Source organism: Pituophis catenifer, unplaced genomic scaffold (genome assembly GCF_029215685.1).
Source record: "Pituophis catenifer annectens isolate HBS135680 unplaced genomic scaffold, rPitCat1.0.hap2 SCAF_12, whole genome shotgun sequence".
In the NCBI taxonomy this organism is placed as follows: Eukaryota; Metazoa; Chordata; class Lepidosauria; order Squamata; family Colubridae; genus Pituophis; species Pituophis catenifer.
The window spans coordinates 27,312,533-27,338,352 of NW_027256892.1; the positions used below are offsets into that span (position 1 = coordinate 27,312,533).

The window sequence follows — 25,820 nt, forward strand, 5'->3', positions numbered from 1 at the left end:
GCAAACCTTCCCGCACTCCTGTCCCACTGGTGGCTGTAGTTTCCAGGACCAGGAGAAGTTAGAAGTCAGTAGCGATGGACATTTCAGACTTTGCATTCAGGCTTCCTGGGGTGAAGTAATGAACTGAGCTTCTTGAGGCTTCCCACAAATTCTGCTGGGAAGTTAACCCTGGCAAGGAGCAGAGATTTACATAGTAAGCAGCAAAAATCGTTAGCGGTGCTGCTAGTGTCCTGCTTAATTAAGACATACAGCCTTCGTGTGCGGCAGGAAAGGGGGGAGACAGTCTCTATTTATGGTCTGTGCAGAGGCATCTGTCAGGGAGAAAACACAGAGCTTGTTAGTGTGCGGAAGATGCCGCTTGCCTTGGATTTCAGCAAGCCCCAATTGCAGTCATTTTCCCCCAAGCTGTAATGGCAGAGGCAAATAAAATAGATGGAAAAATAGCAAATATTATTTTTAACCTGTTTTATACTCCAGATTGCTTCATTCTTCAGGACACAACAATTTTGGAACATCTTTAAGAGATTCCTTTTCCTAGGCCTTATATTTTATAACTCCTCCTTATTTTATGTCTGAGAAAATATGTTCCTTGGTTGTGTGGCTTATTTTTAAATCTACAGATGGTTTTGGCTTCTTCTGCCCTCAGCTTTTGCTGCAGCTTTCCACCTCAGTAAACTGCTTTCTAATTTAGCCAGAGGCTTAGAGCAACTGTGCTGTCATATTTGGTTGTCCATTCTCATCTCCTTTGCATGTTCTCATTCCTTCTTTGATAATGAGCAGCTAGAGTGCACATCTGTGCTAGCTTGCTCACTTTGTAATTCTTGTCCTATCTGTAGAAATAATGGTGGAAGTTCAGGGCCAACTTGCCATGTGGTGAATTTTCGATGGAACCATGAATAAGGGCATTTGAGGTGGGAATATATCTGAAAGAGGGCCACAGAGATCAGGAACCATATTGGAACCATAGATGGAGAGGAACTGGTGAATGTGATCTGAGCATCACTAACTGTAATTTTGAGAATTCCTGGAGCATCAAAGATTGGAGAAAAGCTAACATTGTTCCAGTATTTTTTAAAAAGTGGATTCGGGAAACTATTGCTTGACACTAATAACCAGAAAAGATAATCAAACAGTGGGACTACAAGCACCTGGGAAGGAACAAGACAATTTCTAGAAGCCAGCATGAGTTTCTTAAAAATTGATTGTGCCAAACTAATCTTGCTTTTTTTTTTTTACATTCGTAGACAAAGGGAATGCAATCGATGCAGTGCACATAGATTTAAATAAAATATAAAATAAATACATAAAGTTGACTGTAGATTCCATCTCCATGAAATGGAACAGTGCGGGATGGATGATCCCACTACCAGATGGATTTGCTGTTAGCTGTCCATGGTCCTTAATGGATCTAGGTCTAAGTGAGTGTCCCAGATGATGTGGGATACCTCAGGGTTCTGTCCTGGGTCCAGAGCTCCTCAACACAGACAAAGGGCTAGAAAGGTTTGCTGGAGACATGAAGATGGGGGTGGGGGGTGGGGTAGGGTAAGGAGATTGCTAACACCTCAACATTGGGGTTCAAAAGGATCTTGGTAGATTTGAATATTGGGTCTTTTCCAGTAGTTCTGTTTTCCTCAGCACTAGTGCTGGTGAGAAGGAAGTGGGAATCCTGGTAGACTACAAATGAAACCTGAGCAGCAGTGTGCTGCAGCTGCCAAAAGAGCCAATGCAGTCTCGGGTTGAATTCAGAGGTATAATGTTGAGATTATGGGAAATGACAATTCCACTCTACAGCTCTGGTCAAACCACACCCATTGCCAGTTTTGGTTACTACAATACAAGAAGGTGGCTGAAGGCCTGGAAAAAATGCAGAGAAAAACAACCAAGGTATTGAGGGTTATGGAGCCAAGTCCCATGAAGAACTCTTAAAGGAACTGATGTTTCTTGCTGTGGAATCAAAACTGATTTTCCTCACAGAAGAAAAGGCTGAGAGGGGACATGATAGCAGTCTTCCAACACTTGGACACTTGTCACAGGAAAGAGGGTGTAGATCAGGCCTGCACAAACACGTGGCCTACCAAACAGCCTTGTATGATCCATCAGTTTTGATTAATAAAGAATAAATCCACTGTCACCCTGCTCCTGCTCCCAAACAGCTGATCAATAGACCAGGTATTATTTGTGGCTCCGATGATTTTTAATTTATCGATATTGCCCTTTCTATTCTATGAGTTGTGCAGGACTGGTGTAGATTCTTCCTCTGCAGTGACAAAATCTAATGGGTAGCAGCTTTACAGAGATTCAGACTTGAAAGAAAGAGAAACTGTAGTAAATGAGAGTTAGTTCTCTCTCTCCTCTCTCTTCTCTTGTCTCTCTCACACACACCTGTATGTGTTTCCTTAAACATTTTCTAACCTAGGCAGAGTATTTGTGCAAGTGCAGTCTTCCTGAATGCTCATTTTTTGGAGGCAGAGAACTTCAGGGGGAGATGGAGACACGATCTTTTTCCAGGTTCCATCTCGGCCTTTGTGCTGCATTGCAAAATCCAGATATTGGGAGAGTTCAAAGTGATTCTTAGGGATGGATGGAGTTGCCCAAGGTTGATAAAACTGAAGTGACAAGCCAAGAAGTCTTGCTTAATAATCTGGGTATAATGAGGGTGGGGAGGGAGGGAGGGAGACCACTATGCCCAGTCGCTCTGTTCCCTGTTCATGCTTTCAGATGCAAACTTCTGTACAAATTGATCAGATTTTTTCTGTTCATTAGCATGAAATTTGATTAATTCTACATTTTAGTGGAAAAAAGAATCTAACCGGAAGAAGAAACATGGGAGACTGTGATATCTGGGAAATGGCAGACTCAGCCATGCATGGATCTGCATCTCCCTTTTGCCTCTTAGCCAGCAATCGGTTGAGGGAGGTGGGAGCCCTCTGCCTTAGTGGTGGAAACATTCCCTCCCCCAAAAAACTGAGTTTCTTTCCAAACTGCAGATGTAGAACCCAAACTCTACTGCTCAGATTTTGAATCCTGCCACGGGGACTTTGCTTTTCCTCTGGGCAGCCTTCTAACCTGCATCTCCCCTGCTAAATTGCTTTCTGAGAACTGGTTTCTTGGTGCTAGACTTGTACCCCTTGTAAAAAAATGTTTAATTTTTGTCACGGTGCCTTTCCTAAAGTCATGGGCAAACTCGGTGCCTTTCCTAAAAAGCAGAGAGTGATGGAAGAGCAGCAGTGATATCCACTTCTCCAAGAATGAGGTTAAATTGCTCAGGTTGGTTGCAAGGAGGCAGAATTTATAAGAGATTCTGTTTCACTCTCCACCATTTTATAGCCTGTCCATACCTATTCAAGAACTTCCTGCTCCCCCCACCCAACCCTACGCCTTACCACCCCTCCTGAGCAAAATTGCGGCCACTGCGTGGTAGTTGTGGAGGGTACCCAGAGAAGGTCTCAGCACAGCAGCTCCAGCTCAGCCAAGGCGTTGACATGTCCTACTCTGCCACTAGACGACATAAACAATCATTTACATGCTGGCCTATTTTATCTCGAGTCTGAGTGATTCACAGTCAAATGATGGATATAGACCAGGTTCCCTACAGCTGGATCAGCCTGTCTCATAGAGGGTCACATTCCTACAGATTCCATTCTCCTGCTACCATCAATTATTTTAGCCTTTTATTCATTTGTTAATCTGTTTGGATTTGGTATCAACCAAAAGGTACCAATTTCATACATTCCGGAAAGAAAACTTCCTTTTTGTTTCTCCGGCATCTTTCACTTATCAGTTTCTTTGGAGCCTCCTTGAGGCAATGCTGCCCCAACAAGCCGTGGAAAAATGGCAATTTTCCGTCCTTGCCCCACTGAAAAGGGCAACAGCCTCTATTTCAGGGACTTCAGACAGGATGGGCTTGTCAGGGAAGGCTACCTGGATTGGTTATGAATGCCTAGGACACTGGACGTCTCCTAGTAAGTTTGAGATTGAGGGTCAGGGTTGCCAAGGGGATGGGAACCGCTTGGGCTGAAAGGTGGTGTCTGTTTGCATCCCTTCTGTGAATGAGGAGTTAGCTAGCTTCTTTGCAATGTATTTGAATGTGGCAACTCAGACAACCACTGATCTGTTATGCCACAGGGGTAGGCTTCACTCTGTTGGGTGCATGAAATGTTATTCTAGTTACAGATAAAATACAGTATTGCAGAGGGAAGAAAGGAGGAAGCACTGAGAAGTGATGACATAAAATGTAAACAATAGAGTTTATGAATTAAATGTATGCAAAAATAATTGCAGTATAAAAGCTGCATTTTACCAAATCTGGTCTTGCCTGTTCTGATCTCTGGCATGAGTTGCTTGTTGGTGGGCCAGATAGGATGCCCTCCAATGAGCCCAGCCCCTGTTAACTCCTCCCCATCTTCCTTCCCTTCTCTCCCCTCCCACTCCCACTCCCCCTTCCCTTTCTCCCTCCTTCCCACAAAATCCATTTAAATGCAATTCCATTCTTCAGCCCTCTCCTTCATGCATGTCTAATGAATGTCAGAGAAAATGCTATTACAATGCAGCCAAGTAGGATCCAATCTTGTAGAGTGTCTACAAGTCATTTGGCGAAAACCCTGGGAGCGCTCCCAGTTTTATTACGATGTAATTAGAAATAAAATCTCATTGCCATAGTTGAATGAGGGATGGGTGTTAATCCTTTAACCGGGAAAGATAGAGCTGTACTTAGAGAAGAGATTAAGGGCAGGAGTCTGCCAGCTTAGGCAGGCCTGGTGGTTGAGGAACAGTGAAACCCCCAGGCCTGGTGGGGAAAAGATTTTTATGAATGGGAACCTCCTTTCTTCATATTTGTCATTCAGGATTTGGTGGTGGTTGGACTGAACAGGTAAAACTCTCACCGTGGTTTGGTTCGGTTGAAATAGTTCAGCCGGTTGAAACCAGCTCTTGACTTGGTGAGCTGTTAACCAGGCCATCAGCCATGAAAGCATGGCAAGATGCGCTTGGGTGGGGTTTTGAAAACGGCTCTCATCAAGAGTGTCATTTCTTAAGCCTATATGAAATGACCGGTAGTCCAGCAGTAGTCCTGGCTACTCATTCAGCTGGGGAGACATGCCCTCTTGCTAAGGGGCAGAGGCAATGAACCCTCCCTAGCCCTTTGGGGCACAGCCTAAGCACTAAGTAATAGGTGGCCCAGGATCCTCCTTCCCCACCCTCTCTGGAGGAAAAGATTGGCCCAGGACAATGGGTCTGAGGGCCCCTCTGGACCGGCGGCTGAGCTCAGCCAGTGGTTCTCTTTTCAGCCTGTTGGCTTAAAGGGACTTCTGGCTGTTGATATTCCTTTCTTTTGGGGAGGATCTGCCCCCACCCCATGTTTCCCAGAGTAGGGAATCCTTTAACATGCTTTTTGTTAGTGCAGCCTCCTTCCCTCAAGGCCTTTTCCTTCCTTGCAGAATATAAGAGCTGATGCTTCTGAAAAGCTATTCCATCAATTAAATGTGCATACAAATTGGACAGGGGAGAGCAGCCATTTGCAAAGCAGTGGTTGCCTGTTGCCATAGCAACTGCCTTCCCCCCCCCACCCCCAAATTCTGAGGCAGACAGGCTCCAGGCTGTTGGTTCGCAGGCAGCTGGGAGAATCTGGATTCTTTGTTCCCTTTCCCCGCCCTCCACCCTCCCCCCATTCCAGACTGATGACTTTGAACTTCAACCCACGGCTTGTACCAAGGATGATGGGTGTGTGGTCCTCCAGAGAAAAGGACCTTGCCAATGCTGGGGATGCCCTGGGGAAGAAGCTGGTATTGAGCAATGCTGGTGGCTGGGCATCGGCTGGGCAACTGGATCCCATCCATGCAGGCTGTAGAGCAATTTACACCCCCTCCCTCTGATGCCAATTACATTTCATTGCATTCCTTGGCAGGGCTTCTCCGCCAAGGTCTCTTGGTGGTTAGCCCCTTGCAGTCTTGGTGTTACTGCCAACACTGTGCTGTGGGTAAGTGAAGCACGCCTTATTGCTGGCATTTCACCTCCAACGTGTGTCTGTCCTTTGTACCTGCACAGACGCACGTGGATGAGATTGCAGATAGGTATAAGTTGCCCTCTCTTTCTGACAGGGGCTTAACCAGAATGTTTGTTTTAGTCCCAAAACTGTCTTAAGACATCTCAATATGTAAGGAGTGTTAAATTGGGGGCTTAACCAGACTACTTCCAGCCTGCCAATAGGAGAACCAGGAGTTCCCTTGCAGGCTGGGCCTTGGCTCTTTCAAGCACTCTGCTGCTCTTTGCTTCCCAGTGGAAGAGGTTAGAGCCTGCAAGGTGTCTCCTTCTGTTGTGTTGCTGCTGATTCCCTTTTGCACGGATTCTTTTAGTCTTCCGGGACCTAAACATGCTAACGTTGCTCTTTTTTCTCTGCTTGTCTCTTCCAGAAAATAGGTTTTTCATTACTTTCTATGGTGGGTTGTACATATCAGACGTCCAGAAGGAAGACGCCCTGTCCACCTATAGATGCATTACAAAGCACAAGTATAGTGGGGAGACGCGGCAGAGCAATGGTGCCCGCTTGTCTGTCTCAGGTAGGTCTTGCTGGGTCATTTGCCAGGGAGTTGGGCTAAGTTTTGGCTTGCTTGGATGGTTGGCATGTGGGTACTGAAGGACACTTTCCTGAATTTGGGGGGGGGGGCAGGCAAGGATGTGGGGAGTGTTCATGGCTTCTGTGGAGCCCTGCTGGTGGGAGGAAATCCTCCAGAACAGAAAGGCCCACCCACAGCAGCAACATGCTTTTTCTGAAGAACTATCGATGGGAAGAGCAGCCTGAGAACCCGCAGTTCTTGGGGCTGAGGAGCTGCCAACAACGGATTCCTTCACTGAAGAGGGGGTTGCACCAGCTGGCCTCTAGGATCTTTCCATTTTGTGATTCTGGTTTAGTTTCAAAGCCACCAAGCAGTGCTCAAACAGTTCTTGTATTTGTAGGAAACGCAGGAAAAAACCAGTGTGAATTTGAACCAGTGGAGTGGGCAGCCAGGTATCCTGCTAGTTTGTAGCTAGGATCATTTTCTAATCTTTATCTGTGTCTCTGAGGCTTCTGGTTAATCCTACTCAGAGAAACAAGGTAGGAGGTCTAAGTGCTGGTCAGGGGAGCCTGAACATCGGCCTGTTTTCTATATTGGGCCAGAAGAGTTGGGGATAGCACCAAGTGATGTTTAACACCCAAAATGGAAAGGAGACCTACCTTGGGGCAACTAAGGAAAAATATTCCCACCAACCAGGGTGGTACAAAAATCCTTCAGTGGTTCTTGAGTTTTAAGAAACAGGGCTTTCTTCTTCCATTGAGCCTGCCCGTCTACTCAACCTTCAGCTGCTGCAAACGTTTGGGGCAGCGGAGGAAAAACTGCTCCTGGTTGAGCCTGAGCCTTCTCCCCTCTTGCTTCCCAGCAGCAGAAGCTTCATGGATGTGGGGGTCCTACTGAAGGGAGAGCCTGGAGCAGGTTCTTAGCCAAGCAGCTCCAGTCTTCCCACTCTGCCCAGTGAGGGGAAGAGGCTTCTTCTCATGCTGTCTAGGCCTAAAAGAAGCATTCAGTAAATCCCTGCAGAGAGCAGATCTGTGAAAGTGCTGGGCTCTTGAAAGGCCTGTCCTCCTGATTCCTTTGCCCCCATGCAGAGTTACATTGTTCTCCTCTCTTCACATATCTTGAATAACAAACTTCTCATCTCTCATTGGCCGAAGCTGCAGAAGGCCCAACTCAAAATTTTGGTCACCTGTTTTTGTTTTGGGACAATGCTGATGTGATCTGGTATTGGGGGATGTAGCTGGGGCATCCTTTGTTGTGGTCAGAATGTGGTCATTCTCTATGGGCATCAGAATTATTTGCAGACACTCCCTGACACAGGGAGGAAGGATCCGTTTGATTGGTCCATCTCAAGAACTTGGTAGGTCCTGTTAGATTCCAGTGGGAACCTGGGCTTGTTCTTGAGACTCTGATGGTTTAACTAATACATCTTAGTCTCTCCCTGGAAGATGGAGTGGCAATGACTTTGGATCGGATCATACCTCTGCTTCTGGAGTCTGAAAACTCTGGTTTTCAGAGATGCTCCAGAGATGACTGGCAGAAAACAAAAAATGAATCTATGCATGGGTGAGATATTTATTAAGGACAACCTTGTGGCAATGAGTAGCAAAGCATGATTATTTCTCTGCTCTTACAAAATCTGCAAATAGCCAGCTAGTGGCCACAGTTGGTTCAATAAGCAGCAGTGCAGATAATTATGAGCAAACCATGTTATACCCATGTAAGATTTCTATTTTGTGAGCTACATTGGGCTGGCAAGACCCCAGTCTCCAATTGTGTCTCTCAAGAGTTACTTTGGATAGTGAAATGGTTGGCATACTAAATAAATAAACAAACAAACCAAACAAACAAAATTCCATTAATATGAAAGACTAGTTTGCATTCCCTTCACAAAATAATACCATCCAATGACACATCCGATGTCTTCTCTGTACTGGCACCTGCTCTTTGAAACAGTACCCATCCCCAAAGATTTTGGTGGTCTGACCCTGCTGGCCTTTAAAATCTTTAAAAAGTAAATTTTCCTTCTCAAGTTCTTGGCTAATAGATTGAATGAACCCATCTGGGAAAAAGGAATAATTTCAGAATGAGTTGCGGGGGGAGGGGCAAATAAATTTAACAATTTTTAAAAAATTAAAAATTGGTTTAAGGTTTTAAATATGTTGCCTTGTTGACCTTTATGCTCATCTGTTGCATATTGTACTGCCTTTTTATAATTACTGTTGTCTTAATCCCATGCTACTCAGCTGGAAGTGAATTGTGTGATTTGAGTGCCCATACAAATAGTTTGTTTAAAAGAAAGAAAAAAAATTGGTGCTCCATCATAGAGACCTGATGTAGAGAGGGCTCTACGTCCTGTTTTTTTACTGTTTTGTGCAACTTGGGAAAGCTGCCCTGCACATTTCTTTGAGATAGCGGAAGCAGCTTCACCCCTATTGGTATCACCCTCATCTGGAGCAGTTCCTAAATATTTGTCCAAATGGCCATGGGCCAGTGAGAAGACTCGGAAGATTCTACTTCTGAGTTCTGCTGGGCGAGAGCTTTAAATGGATGCCCATCCCTGGCAGAGACCTTGGAGCCAATTCGGGAGGAAAGATAAATCCTTAAAAGGCTTTGAGAGTACCTTTCATTGTAATGCACTGCATTTATAGAATTTGGGACACGGGTTAGGGTTAACAACTGGGGTGAGATTGCACCACCTGAATTCCATTTGTTTTTCTGTTCTCAGACCCAGCAGAGTCCATCCCAACCATTCTAGACAACTTCCAGGACCAGGAAGCAAAGGTGGGGCAACTAGTGGAATTGCCATGCATTGCCTCTGGATACCCGAATCCTGCCATCCGATGGGTAAAGGATGGAAGGCCCCTGCCTGCTGACAGTCGATGGACCAAGCGTATCACAGGCCTGATGATCAGTGATTTGCGTGTGGAAGACAGTGGGACCTACATCTGTGAAATCACAAACACTTTTGGGTCTGCTGAGGTCACTGGGACCCTGGAAGTAATTGGTGAGTGGGTGAAGACTTAATTCCCAGATGCTGTGTGCGAAAAGTCTTTTACTAGGAGGGAGAGGGAAGAGGACAAGAAGAGAGAGCATGGATGTGCTCCAAGATCTTCCATATTTTTTACAGAGGATGTACACCTGGGGGACCTGGCTGCTTGGGATACTAGTAACCTACCCTTATTTATGAATGAAATGTAACTTATTCAGGATGCAAAACCAAAAATATACTGAAGAGCTCCAGAATGGTCTCCTATGTGATTCTCCAATCAAAGAACAAATGCATTTCCACTAAAGTCAGAGAACTTATTTAAATAACACTGCCCATTGGGGCAAAACTCCTCAGCTTCACAGATACAGTTGGGGTATCAGCTGTCTGTAACTAACTAGGAAAAAGATCTTGGGGTCATAGTGGACAATCTAAGGTGTCTTCATGTAAGGCAGCTGAGGAAAATGAAGGGAAGCTTTCAAAGACCCGACCCATCAAGAGGCATCCCCATAGGAATTGTTGTGGGTCAGGATGATCATCTTCACCTCTGTGTTAACATCCTGCAGACAAGCCATGGATGATGGGATTAGGAAGAGAGGTTGGGTTGCTGGTGACCAGACAAAGATGGCTCCTATGTGGGTATCCTCCTCCTCTCTTGAAATTGGTTGTGCTCTTTGTCTTTCACAGAGCCACTGCGAGTCACCCTCACACCAAAGAAGCTAAAGACTGGTATTGGAAGCACTGTTATCCTCTCGTGTGCACTTTCTGGCTCACCGGAATACTCCATCCGTTGGTTCCGCAATACGGAGCTGGTGGTTCCAGATGACTTCGTCTCCATCCGGGGAATCCACAATGAGACGTTGCTCATCACAGCTGCCCAAAAGAGCCACTCAGGGGCCTACCAGTGTTTTGCCACCAGAAAGGTCCAGACAGCTCAGGACTTTGCTGTAATTGTCTTGGAGGGTGAGCATCCAACCCTGAAGAGGGGCTTCTAGGCTCCCAATGTAGTTCTGGGTTGTTTCCAAAGAAGGAGAGATCCTGAAAGGGGTTTCTAGCAGCTCGTACTTGTTTGAGAGGATCCCATAGCTGTTGCAGCCCAGATCCCCTCTCTCCTCCACATCCTGATCCATGGGATCTGTTTCCAGCAACAAGTGGGAGGAGAGGGAGAGAGAGAGAGAGAGAGAGAAAGAGGGAGGGAGGAGAACTAACTCTCATTTACTACAGGGGAGAAAGGAAATTATTGGACTGGAAGGTGTTGAACAGGGCGGCCATTAAGCCAGCAAGGCTAATGTAATTTCACAATGAATAGTATTCCTACAAAAAATCACTTTTGGGTCAGAGCGAGTATGAATTGCCAGGGCAGGAGGATAATTATTCTGTAAAATGCTGAGGGGCCTACAAAGTTATGCCCTACTCTTTCCAGGCTTTTGGGAATGTTTTGAGTTTTAGGGCTTGAAATTTGGTGTTTCAACATTTTTCAGCCCTCCTATCATTAAAAAGATGTGCTTGGATGGAGAAAGCAATTGCATTGATCCACGTCTCTGCTGTGGTCTCTCTCCTAGATGGGACCCCCCGGATTGTCTCCTCCTTCAGTGAGAAGGTGGTGAACCCTGGTGAGCAGTTCTCCCTGATGTGTGCAGCCAAGGGAGCCCCTCCCCCCACCATCACCTGGTCCTTGGACGATGAGCCCATCCAGAGAGATGGCAGCCACCGCACCAACCAGTACACCATGTCCGATGGCACCACTGTGAGCCACATGAATGTGACAGGCCCACACATCAGGGATGGAGGCGTCTACCGATGTACTGCGCGGAACTCGGTGGGCAGCGCCGAATACCAAGCGCGAATAAACGTAAGAGGTGCCTGTCTACTTTTCAATATCAGCCTAGGCTCTTCTTGCATTGGTTTTTCTTTCTGGTTGGTTGTGCTGTTTGTTCTGCCTTGTTCCCTTGCCTTTGTGTGTAGTTTCACCATAGGATGCCTTTTGGCAGAGCAGAGGGTGCTGGGGGAGAATGCAGATCTCAGATGTCCAAGCAAAGTGTGGGTAGAATGTTGCCCCCATGGAAACTGGGTGGGAGTGCAGAAAAGGCAGGGTGGGTTGGAGCTGAACTCTCTTCCAATGACATGGCAGAGTGCCATTCTGCACCCTAGCCCTTGGCAAAACTGGTAATATGAAGCCCTTCCCTAGGTTCCTACAGTGCAGTTCAGTGTTCCATGCATTTCTTTTGGACATCTGCTATGCCTCCTCCACGCTCCTTTGTGGGGTGCCTGGAAGCCTGTTGAATGGGAGAGGTCGGCCTTTTGGCTCTCACTCAGTAGAAGGGCAACAAGCACTTAGTCTCTGGCTACCATTCATAAAATGGCCCACTAGCAAGACGGGGTTGTTGCCTGCCATTGCTTGGAGTCCCAAAGGTGCTTTTTCAAAAGGCAACTGGACTTTGTTTTTTCCTTGAGGAAGACATTTTGCTCCTCATCTGAGAAGCTTCTTCAGTTCTGACAGAATTGAAGAAGCTTCTCGGATGAGAAGTGAAACATCTTCAAGCAAAGCAAAGAAAGTCCAGATGCCTTTTGAAAAAGCACCTTTGGGGCAACCATGACCTGGGTGACTGAGAATCTCCATAGACATGTCGCTTGGAGTGTTTGAAATCACTTGAAGGAAGCCAGCTTGACAGAACTATTGCTGGGCATGGGTGGGGGCCCCCTCCCACATTCCTCCTTCTTGGGAGCGAAGCCACCCTTTCCTTGAATTGCCCTAGCCTGCCCTTTTCTCCTCCCCTGCTTCAGGCCCTCCCAGCATCCGTGCCATGAAGAACATCACAGCTGTGGCAGGCCGGGACACCTTCATCAACTGCAGGGTGATTGGCTACCCATATTACTCAATCAAGTGGTATAAGGACTCATTACTCCTGCCGGATAACCACCGACAAGTAGTCTTTGAAAATGGCACTCTCAAGCTGATGGATGTCCAGAAGGGGATGGACGAAGGAGAATACCTTTGCAGCGTCCTCATTCAGCCGCAGCTCTCTATCAGCCAGAGTGTCCATGTCACTGTGAAAGGTGGGTGGCCATAAGTAGGAATTCTCCCTGGCACTCTCACGCCTCTCCTTCCATGGCAGGCTTGCTATCTATCAAGGCTGTCCCTCTGACAGGCTCCATGGCTGGCCAGCAGATGGACCAGGACTGGCACATGGCCCCCCTAATGCTGTTGGACATGCCTGGAGAGGATCAGCCTTGCACTAGGGGGTTTAGGCAGGAGTTCCGAAAGATGGCACCCTGGTTTGCTTGTGGGCTGGGTAAGGCCTTCCCTTGCTAAATAGCCAGCCAAGGAAAGGGATAGAGAGCCAGATGTGTAGTGTGTTCGTTTCTTGGAAGAGGGGAATGGTTCTTGAGCAGGCAGCCATCAGCAGGAATGGCTTGGCGGGGCCCCTGTGTTCCAAAGGGGTTTCCAGCAGCTTGCGCCTGCTTGAGAGGATCACATAGCTGTTGCAGCCCAGATCTCCCCCTCTCCTCCATCTCCCAATCCATGGGATGTCTTTCCAACAACAAGCGCTAGAGTCGAGTGGGCGAGTGTGCCGTGTAAACATGCACTTTGAAACAGCCGACCTTTGCTCAGAGCTCCTTTGGGGATGGCTTTCTCTGTTTGCATCTCTGTAAAGGATCGTTCTCTCATCCTGCCAAATGCACAGAACACTGTAAGCGTTCTCCAATTCATCCATTATTCAGCTCAGTTTGGGGAGCCATCAGCCCTAATGAATTAAAAGAGAGGCAGGCCTGCCTTGCCTTTCCATCCCAGGGCTTGCTCAGTGTGAGTTCATGGCTGGACTGGCCCTTGCCAGACTGCATTTTGGGGGCAAGGACTTTGGGGCGGGGTGGGGTCGGAGATGGTTTTGAACTGCATGAGTGCTTGCAAATGGGAGGCAGTTGCTGCAGCTCTGGAGAAGGCATAGCAGCTGTTCAGGCTTCCCTGGGGTTGAGTGTTGCTGTCTTGGCCTTCTCCTTTCAAAAGGGCTCCTGCTGGCTCCCAGCAGGTTTGCATGGACATTAGGTGAACAAGGTTGGCTCAGGCTTCAGGTTGGATGGTTCTTTGTATTTGCCAGATTTTATGCAACTTTCTTAGCAAAGGGAATCTGCTTGGATGCTGCAGGGAGCCCTGAACTCTGTGGTAATCGTTGGGCAACTGGACTGCCAATAAAAGGGGCAAAGGTTAAGCTGCCCTGCTGGCTCTTCCTTCCCCAAGGGCAGAGCAGGGGGAGGCCCTAGTTTGGAAGCTGCCAATCTTTCTTTGTGCCAAGAAATGGAAGGCCAGCCGTGCCCCACCTCAGGGAGATGAGAAGCTGAGGCTCAGCTGCACTGCTTTTCTGTGGGGATGGCTGGTCTCAGTGGCCCTTGAGTGGCCTCCACCTTGACTCTCTTCTGGAGGGCATTTAGTCTTACTTTGACAATCATTTGGTTTAGTTAATTTAATTCAACATTTTTGTTAGTTCATTACTTGTATTCTTTTGTTTATTTTTCTTGTAAACCATTTAGGAACAGGAAAAGCTCAGATGTGTTTGAGGGACAGGAGTTGCTGAGATGTAGCTAATGTAGCACTTTGGTTCTTGGCAGAGGTGCCTTCCAGGAAGGGAGCAACATGATGAAGCATATGTCATGGTGCAAATTCCACCTCTTTGAACTTTTGTGTGAAGCTGCATTGCAAATACTAAAGAATGGATCTAGCGTTGTGGCATCATAATACATTTAAACATTTTGACATCTCTATGGTTAGGAAGGCTGCTTTCGCCAATAAATCCAATCATTCACAGCATGCCTTCTTCCTGGCTAGGTGGAAGATCTACCTTTCAGAACCCAGAAGAGATGAGGTAGGCCAGGTATCCATGGGGAGAAGGAGATTCAAAGCTGAAGGGCAACAATAAAAAATGCCCATTTCCTGGGTCTCATCCGATAACATTTACAGGAAGTGGGATCTGGACAAAGTTAACCTATTTGGTTTGATTGAACAGACAGATAAGTAAGATGCTCCCAAAGATAATCCAGCTCAGAGCCACAAAGCACTTTAAAAGTGACAATTAGTGCCTCAAATCCCACTTAGAAGTCAACCAGCATCTAAGACATCTCTGGAAGCAGTCTAATATAATGGGAAATGTCATCTCTGCTCAGGCTGCTCATTTTGTTCCGGCTACACTCTGGAAGGTGTTCAAGGACAGCTCTGTGCCAAGCACAACACAATCACCCAGGAGGAGGCAGCTAGAGTGACTGAGTGTCCTGATCCCAGAGGAGACACAATTGGTGCACAGGATACAGCTGTGCAAAAGTCCTCACCACAGCTGCCCCTGTTCCTCCAGCAGGAGCTGAATCTGGAAAGACCCCTTGCTTGTGAAGGGCCTCCAAGCAGGAGATAAGACCCCGTTTAGAGCCCAAATTACTCTTATATCTTGGAGGAAGTTGGTCTAGCTCTGTTCTTCACCATCCAGAAATCAGACACCCAGCATTATTACACTTATGACGGTCAGCTTCATTCAAAATCTTTTAAATGAATGAATGAACTTCTTTTGTCCACAAGCTCATAAAACCCTGTGTTTCATATGTTTTGTGGGTGCTGTGGCAAATTATATGGGACATGTCAAACTTGTGGGGCAGTTTGGGGAGAGTAGTTAGATTTTTGTGTATGTTTTGACTGTCATGTGTCTGTCTTAGGACTTGCCACTAATTGATATGAATTTCTCATCTCAAAATGGTAGGAAACTATTTCCAGCAGTGACGATCAAAGGGATTTGTGAGGCTGCCATAGGCCTTGAAATGGGTTGAGCCTTCATCCGATTGATCCTGAATCTTCCACCAAGGTCTCTCTAGCCCTTTGTCCACCCTTTCATCACCATGGGCTCCTTGGGAAGAGCAAGGGATCTCAGCAGGGAAAGGGCACTGGGAAACAATTGTATCAGTTGTTAGATTAGAGAGAACCAACAGTTTTGGTGCAAGATATTTTCTGAAAATTCCAGAAAACAATTTGGATCTAAGAGGTTATCATATCTCCCTAGCCACAATCAGAAGACCAGCAAAGCAGCTCAGGTTAATAAGATTTATTAGGAAAATGGTTTTATACAAGAATTCTAGTAAGTAACCTTGCTTTCAAATGTGACAACTCATAATTGTTGGATTCTAGCTTTCTTTCTCTTGTGCTTGTACTATAATGCACGATAGTTTCTAGCCACATTCTCAATGTGGGATTTTTCCTTTCTGGTGGTTACCCATCCCTGCGGTAAAAGGTGTTCCTGTAAGTCCTGTCTATTCTAACAGACAGGCAGGCAGGGATTTCTCCACAGCAGAGAATTATCTGCTACCCATCCAACTTCAGGTTGTATTCTTGCTCTTTTGCAAATCTGCTATTCAGCAAGCTTGAGTGTGCCAAATCTTCCCATAAGGGCTTGCAACTGTTTTGCAAAATAGGTAAGACTTATCATGAAGGGAGAGCTGTGGCCCCTGGATGTGTGGCTGAGAATTCCCTTGGTCCCCCAGAGCTATTTCCAAGCTCTCAGGTGCTGTGCAGAATCTCTTCCCATTGTCTGAGCAGGCCTCCCCTCAAGCCATGGGCTCATTCTCGGGGGGGTGGGGGGGGAGGGGAGCAGCTCCACTAGGCGACCTATCTCCTCTTCCTGCTTTCCCACCCTCCAGGGCCCTTTGGTGTCCAACACATTCCTCTTTTTGACAGTTCCTCCTCTGATCCAGCCCTTTGAGTTCCCTCCGGCTTCCATTGGGCAGCTTCTGTACATTCCATGTGTGGTCTCTTCTGGCGATATGCCGATCCGCATCACTTGGAGGAAGGACGGGCAGGTGATTGTCTCAGGCTCTGGCATCACCATCGAGAGCAAGGAGTTCATGAGCTCCTTGCAGATCTCCAGCGTCTCCCTGAAGCACAACGGCAACTACACCTGCATTGCTAGCAATGCTGCTGCCACCATTAGCCGAGAGCGGCAGTTGATTGTGCGAGGTAAGGAGCCGACTGGGCTTTGGTGGGGAAAAGTCCCTGATGGTTCCCAAGGTAGTCCTGGTTGGCTTCCTGCCCAGGAAGGGACTGTGCTCCTTCCCGGATAATGATCCGGATAGTTGAGGCTGCTGGGCCAAGCTTGGCGCCGTCTGCCATACATTACCAGGAAGCCATGGAAGAAGTTGCTTGATGAACTCAGCAAAGGGTTAGGATTTCAGATGGCCCAGCTCTAGGGGGCTCAGAACAGGGGAACAGGGCTTGGTGTGACTGAATGTGTCAGAGGAGCAGAAGTGCATAGAAGGGCAGTTACAATGATATGGTGACGGGAGAGTTAGAAAGGGGCTTTAGAAAATGGCTGGGGGAGGGGTTGCTGTCAGCACTTTGGGAAGCTGGATTTCTGTAATCATTTATTTAATCCAATTTTGAAGTTGCTGGATTCCTTAACAACTCTGGGTGGCTTACATACAAGAGTTTAATGTAATAAATAGATAAAAAACACTGCCAACCAGAACAAAGCTAAGCTAAACTCCACACCTACCCTATCTCAAGGCCCAAGTAAATATTTTAATCAGTTTTAAAATACTGTCTGGAACATCCTAAGGATGGGAGCTGTACAGGTCTTGGGGGGAAGTGGAATATCACTCCAGAGGGCAGGTATTGCAACCAAGTGGGTGCACCTCCTGGGTGCTGCAACATGACATTGCTGGATAGATGGCACCTGGAGGGAACCCACGCTGCTTGAACAACACAGATGGGCAGAAACAAGCGGAGAGAAGCATCCCCTCAGCCAGCCCTATGCCATGAAGATTTTAAAAGTGATAACTAGCCTCTCGAATTGATTGGCAACCAGTGCAAATTGTGGAGTAGAGTGGGTCCCATGAGCATAAAACGCTGCTCCCATCACTGCTCATGGATCTACTACAGTTTCTACAAGGACAGCTCCCTGTAGCATAAGGAGAATTATAGTAATTCAATTGTGAGGTGCCTAGGAATTGAGTGAGTCCTTGAAGAGCCTCCCAATCGAGGAAGGAAGGGAGGAGAAATAAGAGTAGGTTAGAAAGGGAGAAAGAGAGGAGGAGAGGGAGAAAGGAAGAGGAAGTAGAGAAGGAGTAGGAGAAGAGGGAAGAAGAAAGTAGAAAGAAAAGAAGGGAGGGAGATGGAAGAGATTGAGAAGAAAGATTGCTGTATAATAAAAAAGATGAAATGGAAGAAAGGCAACCCCGAACATGAATAAATGCACTAGGATAAAGAATGAGTTATTAAAAAATAAAAGAAAATAAATATGAGTTAAAACAGAAAAATTAGAATTTGAGGGCGAATAAAGATGTTGTTTATACAAATAAGCATAGAAATTTTAAGACACGATCAAAGAATGGAAAAAGAAAATTTTGGCAAAAATTGTAACTGAGTAAAATGTATTTGAATATGATAAATTGTATAAGTTATGATATGGCCAATACTCTGTTCATAAAATATGTGGGGGAATGGGGGGGGGGGAATCAATAAAACTTGATTCAAAAAAAAAAAGAAGAAGAAGCTAAAGAGCCTTCCAATCCAGAGAAGGGCATATCTTGCACACCCACATGTACTGTACCTATGCAAAAGACCTCCGGGCCACAGCTACTACCTACTTTTTGAGAGTTCTACGTACATCCTACCATCCATCTAGCTCTACCAAAGGTCATCAGCAAGTGCCACCAAAGTAACTTCCACACGAAATCCTGGCCTGAATACCAACTGAAACAGGTCAAGATAATCTGCTTCTGCTGGGGACCTTGAAGCTGAAGCCTGATTGCCTTTTCCACCAACTTCCCTTGGTGGAAACTTCAGATTGGAGACTGAATGGTCCAGGGCTGTTGGGTGCAGCTATGACCTTTTGAAGCGAGGGCACAGAAAAAGGCCAAGGGTACCATACTCACTCAAAGAAGCGGACACCCCCCATGAACCCAACCACAAGTCACCTCCTGGGTTGCTGTCACTGCCCCTTCCAGCCTGTGGCCGATGGCAGACTGTCCACCAAACCCTCAGGGGAAGCCCCAAGAAACCAGTCAGGTCCCTCGCTGCAGCTCTGCTTCAACAGGCCTGGTGCCTGAAACTTTTCTGAAGGGAAGAAGCAGCCAGGAGGCTGAGGTTGCTCAAGTGGACTGCCCCCACTTGTTCAGCTAATGCCATGCGGCTAAGGGAGGTGTGGGGTCTGTCTTCCCAGCAGAAAGTGAGGTATGGGTAGGGCAAACTGCTAGTGCAGAATTGTGGGGGCACAGGCAGAGGAGTTGGGGGGCTGTGATTTAGAACCTAATACCATGTAATGTGACAAATTCTCCGGCTGAGCTGACCTGTAGCAGCTCCAGGCCTGTGTTCTGCCCCAGCTCTGGATTTCCGAGGATATTGACACACACCAACGGTCCTTATCAAATTTATTAAGTAGCAAGAATAAACAAGACCGGCAAAGGTTGGCAACCAGCCCAGAAAACAAGATATGATAAACCAAAATACTCTGATAATAAATACAAGTTGTTTCCAGCAAGAAAGCACTAGCTGCGTGCGACTTAAATAGGCTAAGGGAATGGCCAATTATCCTCAAGCCCTACTCTTGAGTAGACCTCCTCCTCCTGAGTAGCCACTCCTGCCTTTTGGCAGCCCTGCGTGCTCGAGCATTGAGGAGAGCCTCTGGAGGTTCTGAAGGCCCTGGCTGAGTCTCTGCCTCTGGCACCACATCCTCTTCAGCCTCCTCACTGTCCGACGCGAGCACCGGCTGCGCAGGCTGCTGGCGCGACACCACACCAGCCTTGTCGTCGGGATCAGCCACGATCCGTGCAGGCCGCTGGTGGGCCACAACAGCCTGTGGGTGGACATTTCAGAGGTGATTTGGAGTTATTCTGGTCCAGCAAGCATTAGAACAAAAAGACACATCTGTTGTAAAAGCCGTCCCTCAACACATGCTGTTTGGGATTTCCGCATTTTTCTTCTTGTACGTGTTATGCTTCTGATAGAGAAAAAAAACAAGGCAGCAAAACTGGTGAATTGAATGACAGCACTGCTCTGTGTGGCATTGCTGGCCTTGGATCATATTCTAGGCCAGGAGAAAAGTCCATCCTGCCACACAGGCTCTGATTCTGAATCCTAACCCTAACCCAGGGGTTGGCAACCTTAAACACTTAAAGAGCCATTTGGACCCGTTTCCCACAGAAAAAAAAAACACCGGGAGCCACAGAACCCTTTTGACATCTAAAATGAAGATAACACTTCATATACACTGCATATATCGTTTTTTACCTTTATGCTATGTATAAAAAAATTATAGTGTGTTGTATTTATGAAATCAATGACCTGCTACAGAGAAAACACATTTTTATTTCTGCATGCAACAAAAACATTTTGAACTCCCCAAAAAAAAAAAAAAAAAAAAAAGATGGGTTGAAAAGATCAATAAATTGGGTGTCGCACATTGGCAGTTGTGACGCATATTTTGAGTGACAGGGAACCGCAGCAGAGGGATGAAAGAGACACATCCGGCTCCAGAGCCGCGGGTTGCAGATCCCTGCCCTAACCCTATCCCTATCCCTGATCTGGTGGCATGCTTCTGCATCTCTAGCGCAAGGTATCTTCCGAGCCCCTGAGTGGCTCCCCATCCCACACATCTGCCGAAGGAAAAGAGGATGCCTTTTCTCCAGATGCAGATGTGTGTCTGTCACCATCTAAAGAGAGCAGGTAGTCCTGCCTGTGGCATCCTCTGTTCTAACGGTGATTGCCCAGAGATTGGACACCCATTTCTTCAGAATCATATAGGTTGAGCAAGGGGTTGGACTAGAAGACCTCCAAGGTCCCTTCCAACTCTGTTATTCTGCAAAAGGTGGAGGGAGGCTGCAAATGGGAAGTGGGGGGGGGGGGGCTCATGAGAGGAGTCTTCAGCATTTCTTTAGGCCTGGCATTTTTGAGGTGTTAAGCCAGATAAGGGAAGGCGATGGGGTGGGAATATTAGAGTGAAGGGAAGAATTGGCAGTAAAAGACCCCTGAGTGAAGGGAGGCTTTGGGAATGTCCCTTCACCTGCTCCCTTGTTCCGCAGTGCCTCCTCGTTTTGTGGTCCAGCCCAACAATCAAGATGGGATCTATGGCAAAGCTGGGGTCTTGAACTGTTCAGTGGATGGGTATCCCCCTCCCAAAGTCATGTGGAAACATGCTAAAGGTATGTGAAATCTTTCCTTTGGGGTTGCAGTGGAGGGGGCTATGCCCTCAAAGTGTGTGGAGCAGGGACCAAGACTGGTGAATTGAATGGCAGCACTGCTCTGTGCGGCATCGCTGGCCTTAGATTGAGGCCAGCATTGAGAAGAGAATCAGTGGTGGCCTGGTAGATGGCTTGGTCCGGCTAGTGGCTCCCCTCTTTCCCCAGCCATTGAAGGGCCTTTTTCTCACTTATTTTCTTCCAGGCAGTGGGAACCCCCAGCAGTACCACCCTGTCCCCCTGACAGGCCGCATCCAGATCCTGCCAAACAGTTCACTGCTCATCCGGCATGTTTTAGAAGAAGACATCGGCTATTATCTGTGCCAGGCCAGCAACGGGGTTGGGACAGACATCAGCAAGTCCATGTTCCTCACCGTGAAGAGTGAGTGACACAGCTGTGCCTGGCCTTCTCTCAGGGAGAGCGCAGTTTGTGTGGGCAACCAAGAGTCTGCTTTTGTTCGTGGGATGGGGCCACTCCTGGATGCTTTGTGCATCTATTAGCCCCTTCCGAATATAATAGCTGTTAGGTTGGTGTCCCTTCTTTGCACCATTTGCCAGGTTATTTTGCCCCTCTGAACAAGGTCTTGGTTGTTCCATTTGTTGGGACTGTCACCCAAGTAGTCTCTGATCACAGATACTGCGTGCTTGGCAGATCAGATTGGCCCTTCAGTTGTTCTGGCCAGGTTCACTTCTAGCACTTCTCTTGCAATCTTGGAAGTCAGTATGCAAAGAAGGGGATGTTCTCTGGTGACACATTGACTTTAATAAAAGTAGGCCCTCAGCTGACCTTGAAGGGAGGCAAGACAGCCGTCCTAATAGCAGGCATTTCACCGAGAAGCCCAGAACAGTTTGGGGCAGGTGAATGGAAAGACCTGTGAAGCATTAGGGGATGTTCTCCAGAGAAAGCACCCTTATGGCACTGAATCCCTCTTTTTATCCCTTGCTTTGGAGTTTTGCATGAGACTAATTATTTTTTCCACTTGTCAGTCATTATTCTGATGGCTCTGAGAAGACCTTCACCTTAAGGCGATTATAGCTTATGAAATCCCCCTCTTCAGTTTTTATGCTCTACTCATGCCATACTCTTGGCACTGACAGCCAGACGGGGTTCATGGGGGGCCTGGCTGGGCTGGGCTGGGCTGTCCCAAGCCCATAACAGGGACTTTGCCCATTTTGCAGCCATCACTCACATGCTCCTGGTAGTCAGCAGGTGCATGAAGGCTGGAGAAGTGGCCTCACTATCTAAGCATTACTGATTGCTTCCATGCATTTTAAATTAATCTCATGCTTCAGGTGAAATGCAGCTAATCAGGGAAGACAAGAAGCTGAAAAGGGTGCAATCAAATTAACATCACAGAGCTTGCACTTAAGACCACCCCCCACGTTTGCTTTGGCTCTCTTCCCTTTCAGTACTCTGTTCCCTTTTGTTTGCTGCTCTGCTCTAGTGGGACTATGGCAGGGCAGGGCGGGGTGGTGGGGGGTGGGGAGAATATCCCAAACACTGAAAATTTCCATTGTAGCTGCCTTATCTCAAGCTAACAAATGAAAACAGCCTCTTGTCTACAACTTGTTCACAAGACACCAAAATGAAGAGCCTGAAAGGAGAACAGGGTTTTCTTGGGGGTTGGGTGATGGCCTTTTGCAGGGTTTGCTTCTTCAGGAGAGATGGAACAGATGGTGGTGGTGGTGGGGGGGGGGAGAGAGCTGACTTCCAGAGGCATGCCTGTGGTCTACTCTTTCACGATGAAGGGCTGGTGGGCACACTGAATGTCTGCTTTGCACTAGTGCTCCCTTCTCAACTACCAAACAGCGTTCCGGCAGGTGCCTGGGACCAGCCTTGCTCCTGGCAGGGAACTCAACAGCTTCGTGTGTCCTCTGAAAAGGTCCTTTTTTCCTAACCTGACTTTCCCATTATTCAAATCTATTGGATGACCTTCAGGGCCTTCCTGCTGTCTCCTCATCTGGTATAACTTAAAAGGTGGTGACCCCAGGGACCCATTTTTCATAGAAAAACAGTTTTTGGGGAGTCAGGGATGAGCATAACTAGCAGTGGCCTTGGCAACCATTCAAGGTTTTAGATGGCTTTTAAGAGCCATCGTGGGCAATGGGCACATGAGGATGGCTTGCTTCTTTTTGCTTTCCCAGCTCCAGAGATTTCTGTGGGATTTTGGGGGCCTCTTAAGATCAGCATTGGAGCTGATAGGCATAATTTTCTGCTTTGTGAGGGTGCTGGTTGGAAGCTCAGTTCAAATGGTTTGCAGCTACCGTAGTAACCAAGCCGAAAATTGAGGCCTGTGGGTTCTTAATTTATCTAAAATACATATACATTTAGAGGCTGCCCATCTCATACAATCACCCTAACCTGTTCACAATAATCCATAAGATATCATTTTAAAAGTACCCTCTTTTTGGGGCGTCAGGCCCAACTTCCCATCCCAGTTTGATGCTTGAGGGAAGAACTGGTCTTCACGTCTTCTAGAAGGCTGAAAGGGTCCCTCTGATCTCCAGTGGACTGGAATGGTCACTGAGAAAGCAGTTTTTGAGGTCCCATCTGATGGCAACATTTAAGGGAGGGGACCCTACCTAACTTAAGATGGGCAGATGCTCTCAGAGAGAGGTGGTTGAACAAGCAGCCAGCCCTGGTGCCCTGCAGGGTTTTAAAGAAGTCAACCGGCAACTTGCATTGCACCTAGAATGCAGCCAATGAAGCTCTGGGGAACCAGGGGGCACCCAAAACTGCACCTGCTGCTGCAGTGTGGACCAGCTGCAGCTTCTGGATGGTCTTCAAGGGCAGCCCCGTGTAGAGCACATTGCAGTAATCCAAACAAGAGATGACTAAGGCATGGGTGATTGTGAGCAAGAGCTGTTAATGCTTTCACTAAAACCCCACGTTCCAAAAACCTGGACTCTTCATGGTTAACCATTGCAGTTATCAGCACAGCAGTCTCCCAGTGGTGGAAAGGGTGTCGAACAAGGTTAGCATCTTAACTGGCCCATCTCCAAAAAGAGGTTGTGACTGGCTGGTAGGCATACCTGAGAGGGGATCCCCTTGCTGGTTGCCACTCCTGTGCCCTCAGGCTGAGCTCCAAGTCACCCTCCCGGCTCTCTTTCCTTTCTTGCCTCTGCCCCTTTTTGCTCTCTCAGGACTCATCCAGCCTTTTGGGGGAGGGGAGGGGTGGTTTTCATGCCATCTGCCTAGCAAAACCATTCCTAGTTTCTATTCTGCTAAATTGCCCAAAAGAGCACTTTCCCGAGTGAATGGCCAGCATTAAATGCACACCATTCTTTTGCTTGCCCTTGCCTGCCCCCTCCCCTTCAGCCATTGGGTTATGTGCCACTCCAGCCCTGCAAACAAAATGGTTTGTGTGGCGATGTGGCATCACAGTCCACCCTTGGTTCTGTCCACATGCTGCCAATGGGAGCAAGCTGAAAGTCAGCCTTTTCCCAGCTGCTAATTGAATTAGATTGCCATGGAAAGCGGAGAAGCTGTAGTTCATTAAACCCCCCAGTGTCCCATTAGAACTGTGTGTGTTGCCTTTGCTGATTGTCATTACCATATATTACCGCGCTCTTTGGGTAAGCAGTGCCTTTTTAAAATCTCTGCCCTCTGAGCCAGCCTGGTTGCATACTCAGCATTCCCTTCCCCCCATCATTTTTGGATTAGGAAAAAGAGGAGGGGATAGCATGTATTAGTGTGACTTTGTGGCAACTGCCCCTGTGGGGAGGAAGAGGTTCTGGCTGTTGCTGGGATCTTCTCCAAAGCTTAATGGGCAGGCTAAGCTGCTGTGGAAGCTGAGGGGTGGGGTGGGGGAGCCAGGCAGCTGGTGGCCAAAGCAGCCCATGCAAGAGCAGTGGAGAGCAAAGTTCAGAAAAGGGGGAAGAAAAATGCCCGCCCTCAACCCTTCAACTCGGCCTGCAGTGACAAGGAGCCCATCCATTCCTCCATCTACTCAGATTTGGCTGCCCACCTGGTCTCCTGTGCCCTGAGCTTCCTGCCCCACAGCTGTCCCTAAGTGGGAAGCTACCCTGCTTCTCCTCTCCTCTTCTCTTGGCAGTCCCAGCTATGATCACCTCCCACCCCAACACCACCATCGCCATCAAGGGCCAGGCTAAAGAGCTGAATTGCACAGCTCGTGGTGAGCGCCCCATTATAATTCGTTGGGAGAAAGGGGACACCGTGATCGATCCTGACCGAAACGTCCGATATGCCATTGCTACGAAGGATAATAGTGACGAGGTCATCTCGACCCTCAAAGTAAGAAGCACGGCTGCCATGCTGGGGGTGGGGATGGGGGGTGTGGGTGGGCAGGGCTGCAGCTGGGCCCTTAACATGCTGGGGTTTGTGGGCCTTTTGTGGCAGGGGAGAGCATAGCCAGCCTGGGATTTGGAGCACCCATGTGTGCAGCAGGGGTTGCAGCTTTCCTTTGGTGCTGAAATCTCCAACTTGCTGCCTTGTCCAGAGATCTTTCAGGGAATGGCATTGAGATTTGAACTGATGTTGTTTTCTCCACAGCTCAAGCCCGCTGAACGAGGAGACTCTGTTTTTTTTTCCTGCCATGCGATCAACTCCTATGGTGAAGACCGAGGACTTATTCAACTTACTGTACAAGGTATTGGCCTTTGTTGGGTGTGTATGCACGTAGCCAATGGTGCCTTTGGTGTGTAGCTTCCGCTGGATTAATCCCCAGTTTATGACAAGGGAGCTTTGAGGGTGGCAGAACACCGACCACATTTTAGCTGCTATTAGCAATAAAAACTTAAGGAAGTCAGCTCATTTTCTATTTTTTCACGGACAATTTCCTGAGAAAAGCATGACATGAACATGGATTTAAAATAATTAAAATATTATGTCTGATTCCCTGTTGAGATCTTTTAAGCTAAATTTTAGCCCTCTATCTGCTCCTAGATGTTCTCAAGGAATTCAAATGCAAAGTGGAGATGGAAGGGTGCTTCCTTTTCCACCCCGCCACCCCCAAACAATGCCCAGATTTCGGAAGATGGGGAGCTGCTGGTCTCCCATCATTTCTGAGCAGGTTCTGCATTGTGTCTAGGGAGAACTAGCAGGGACTTCTGAGGCAAGG

At 47.5% G+C, this 25,820-nt stretch overlaps 1 protein-coding gene across 2 annotated transcripts in view; it reads left to right on the plus strand.

Moving 5' to 3' along the window:
• Positions 1–25,820, plus strand: part of DSCAML1 (DS cell adhesion molecule like 1) — an 88,109-nt gene that overhangs the window by 35,680 nt on the left and 26,609 nt on the right. For both annotated transcript variants that reach the window (XM_070952570.1, XM_070952571.1), the window contains exons 2-11: positions 6,408–6,554; positions 9,277–9,555; positions 10,225–10,500; positions 11,100–11,396; positions 12,322–12,594; positions 16,244–16,522; positions 20,584–20,703; positions 20,945–21,121; positions 24,795–24,994; positions 25,253–25,349. In XM_070952570.1, the coding sequence (XP_070808671.1) occupies positions 6,408–6,554; positions 9,277–9,555; positions 10,225–10,500; positions 11,100–11,396; positions 12,322–12,594; positions 16,244–16,522; positions 20,584–20,703; positions 20,945–21,121; positions 24,795–24,994; positions 25,253–25,349 (2,145 nt within the window). The remainder of the gene's footprint in view (positions 1–6,407; positions 6,555–9,276; positions 9,556–10,224; positions 10,501–11,099; positions 11,397–12,321; positions 12,595–16,243; positions 16,523–20,583; positions 20,704–20,944; positions 21,122–24,794; positions 24,995–25,252; positions 25,350–25,820) is intronic.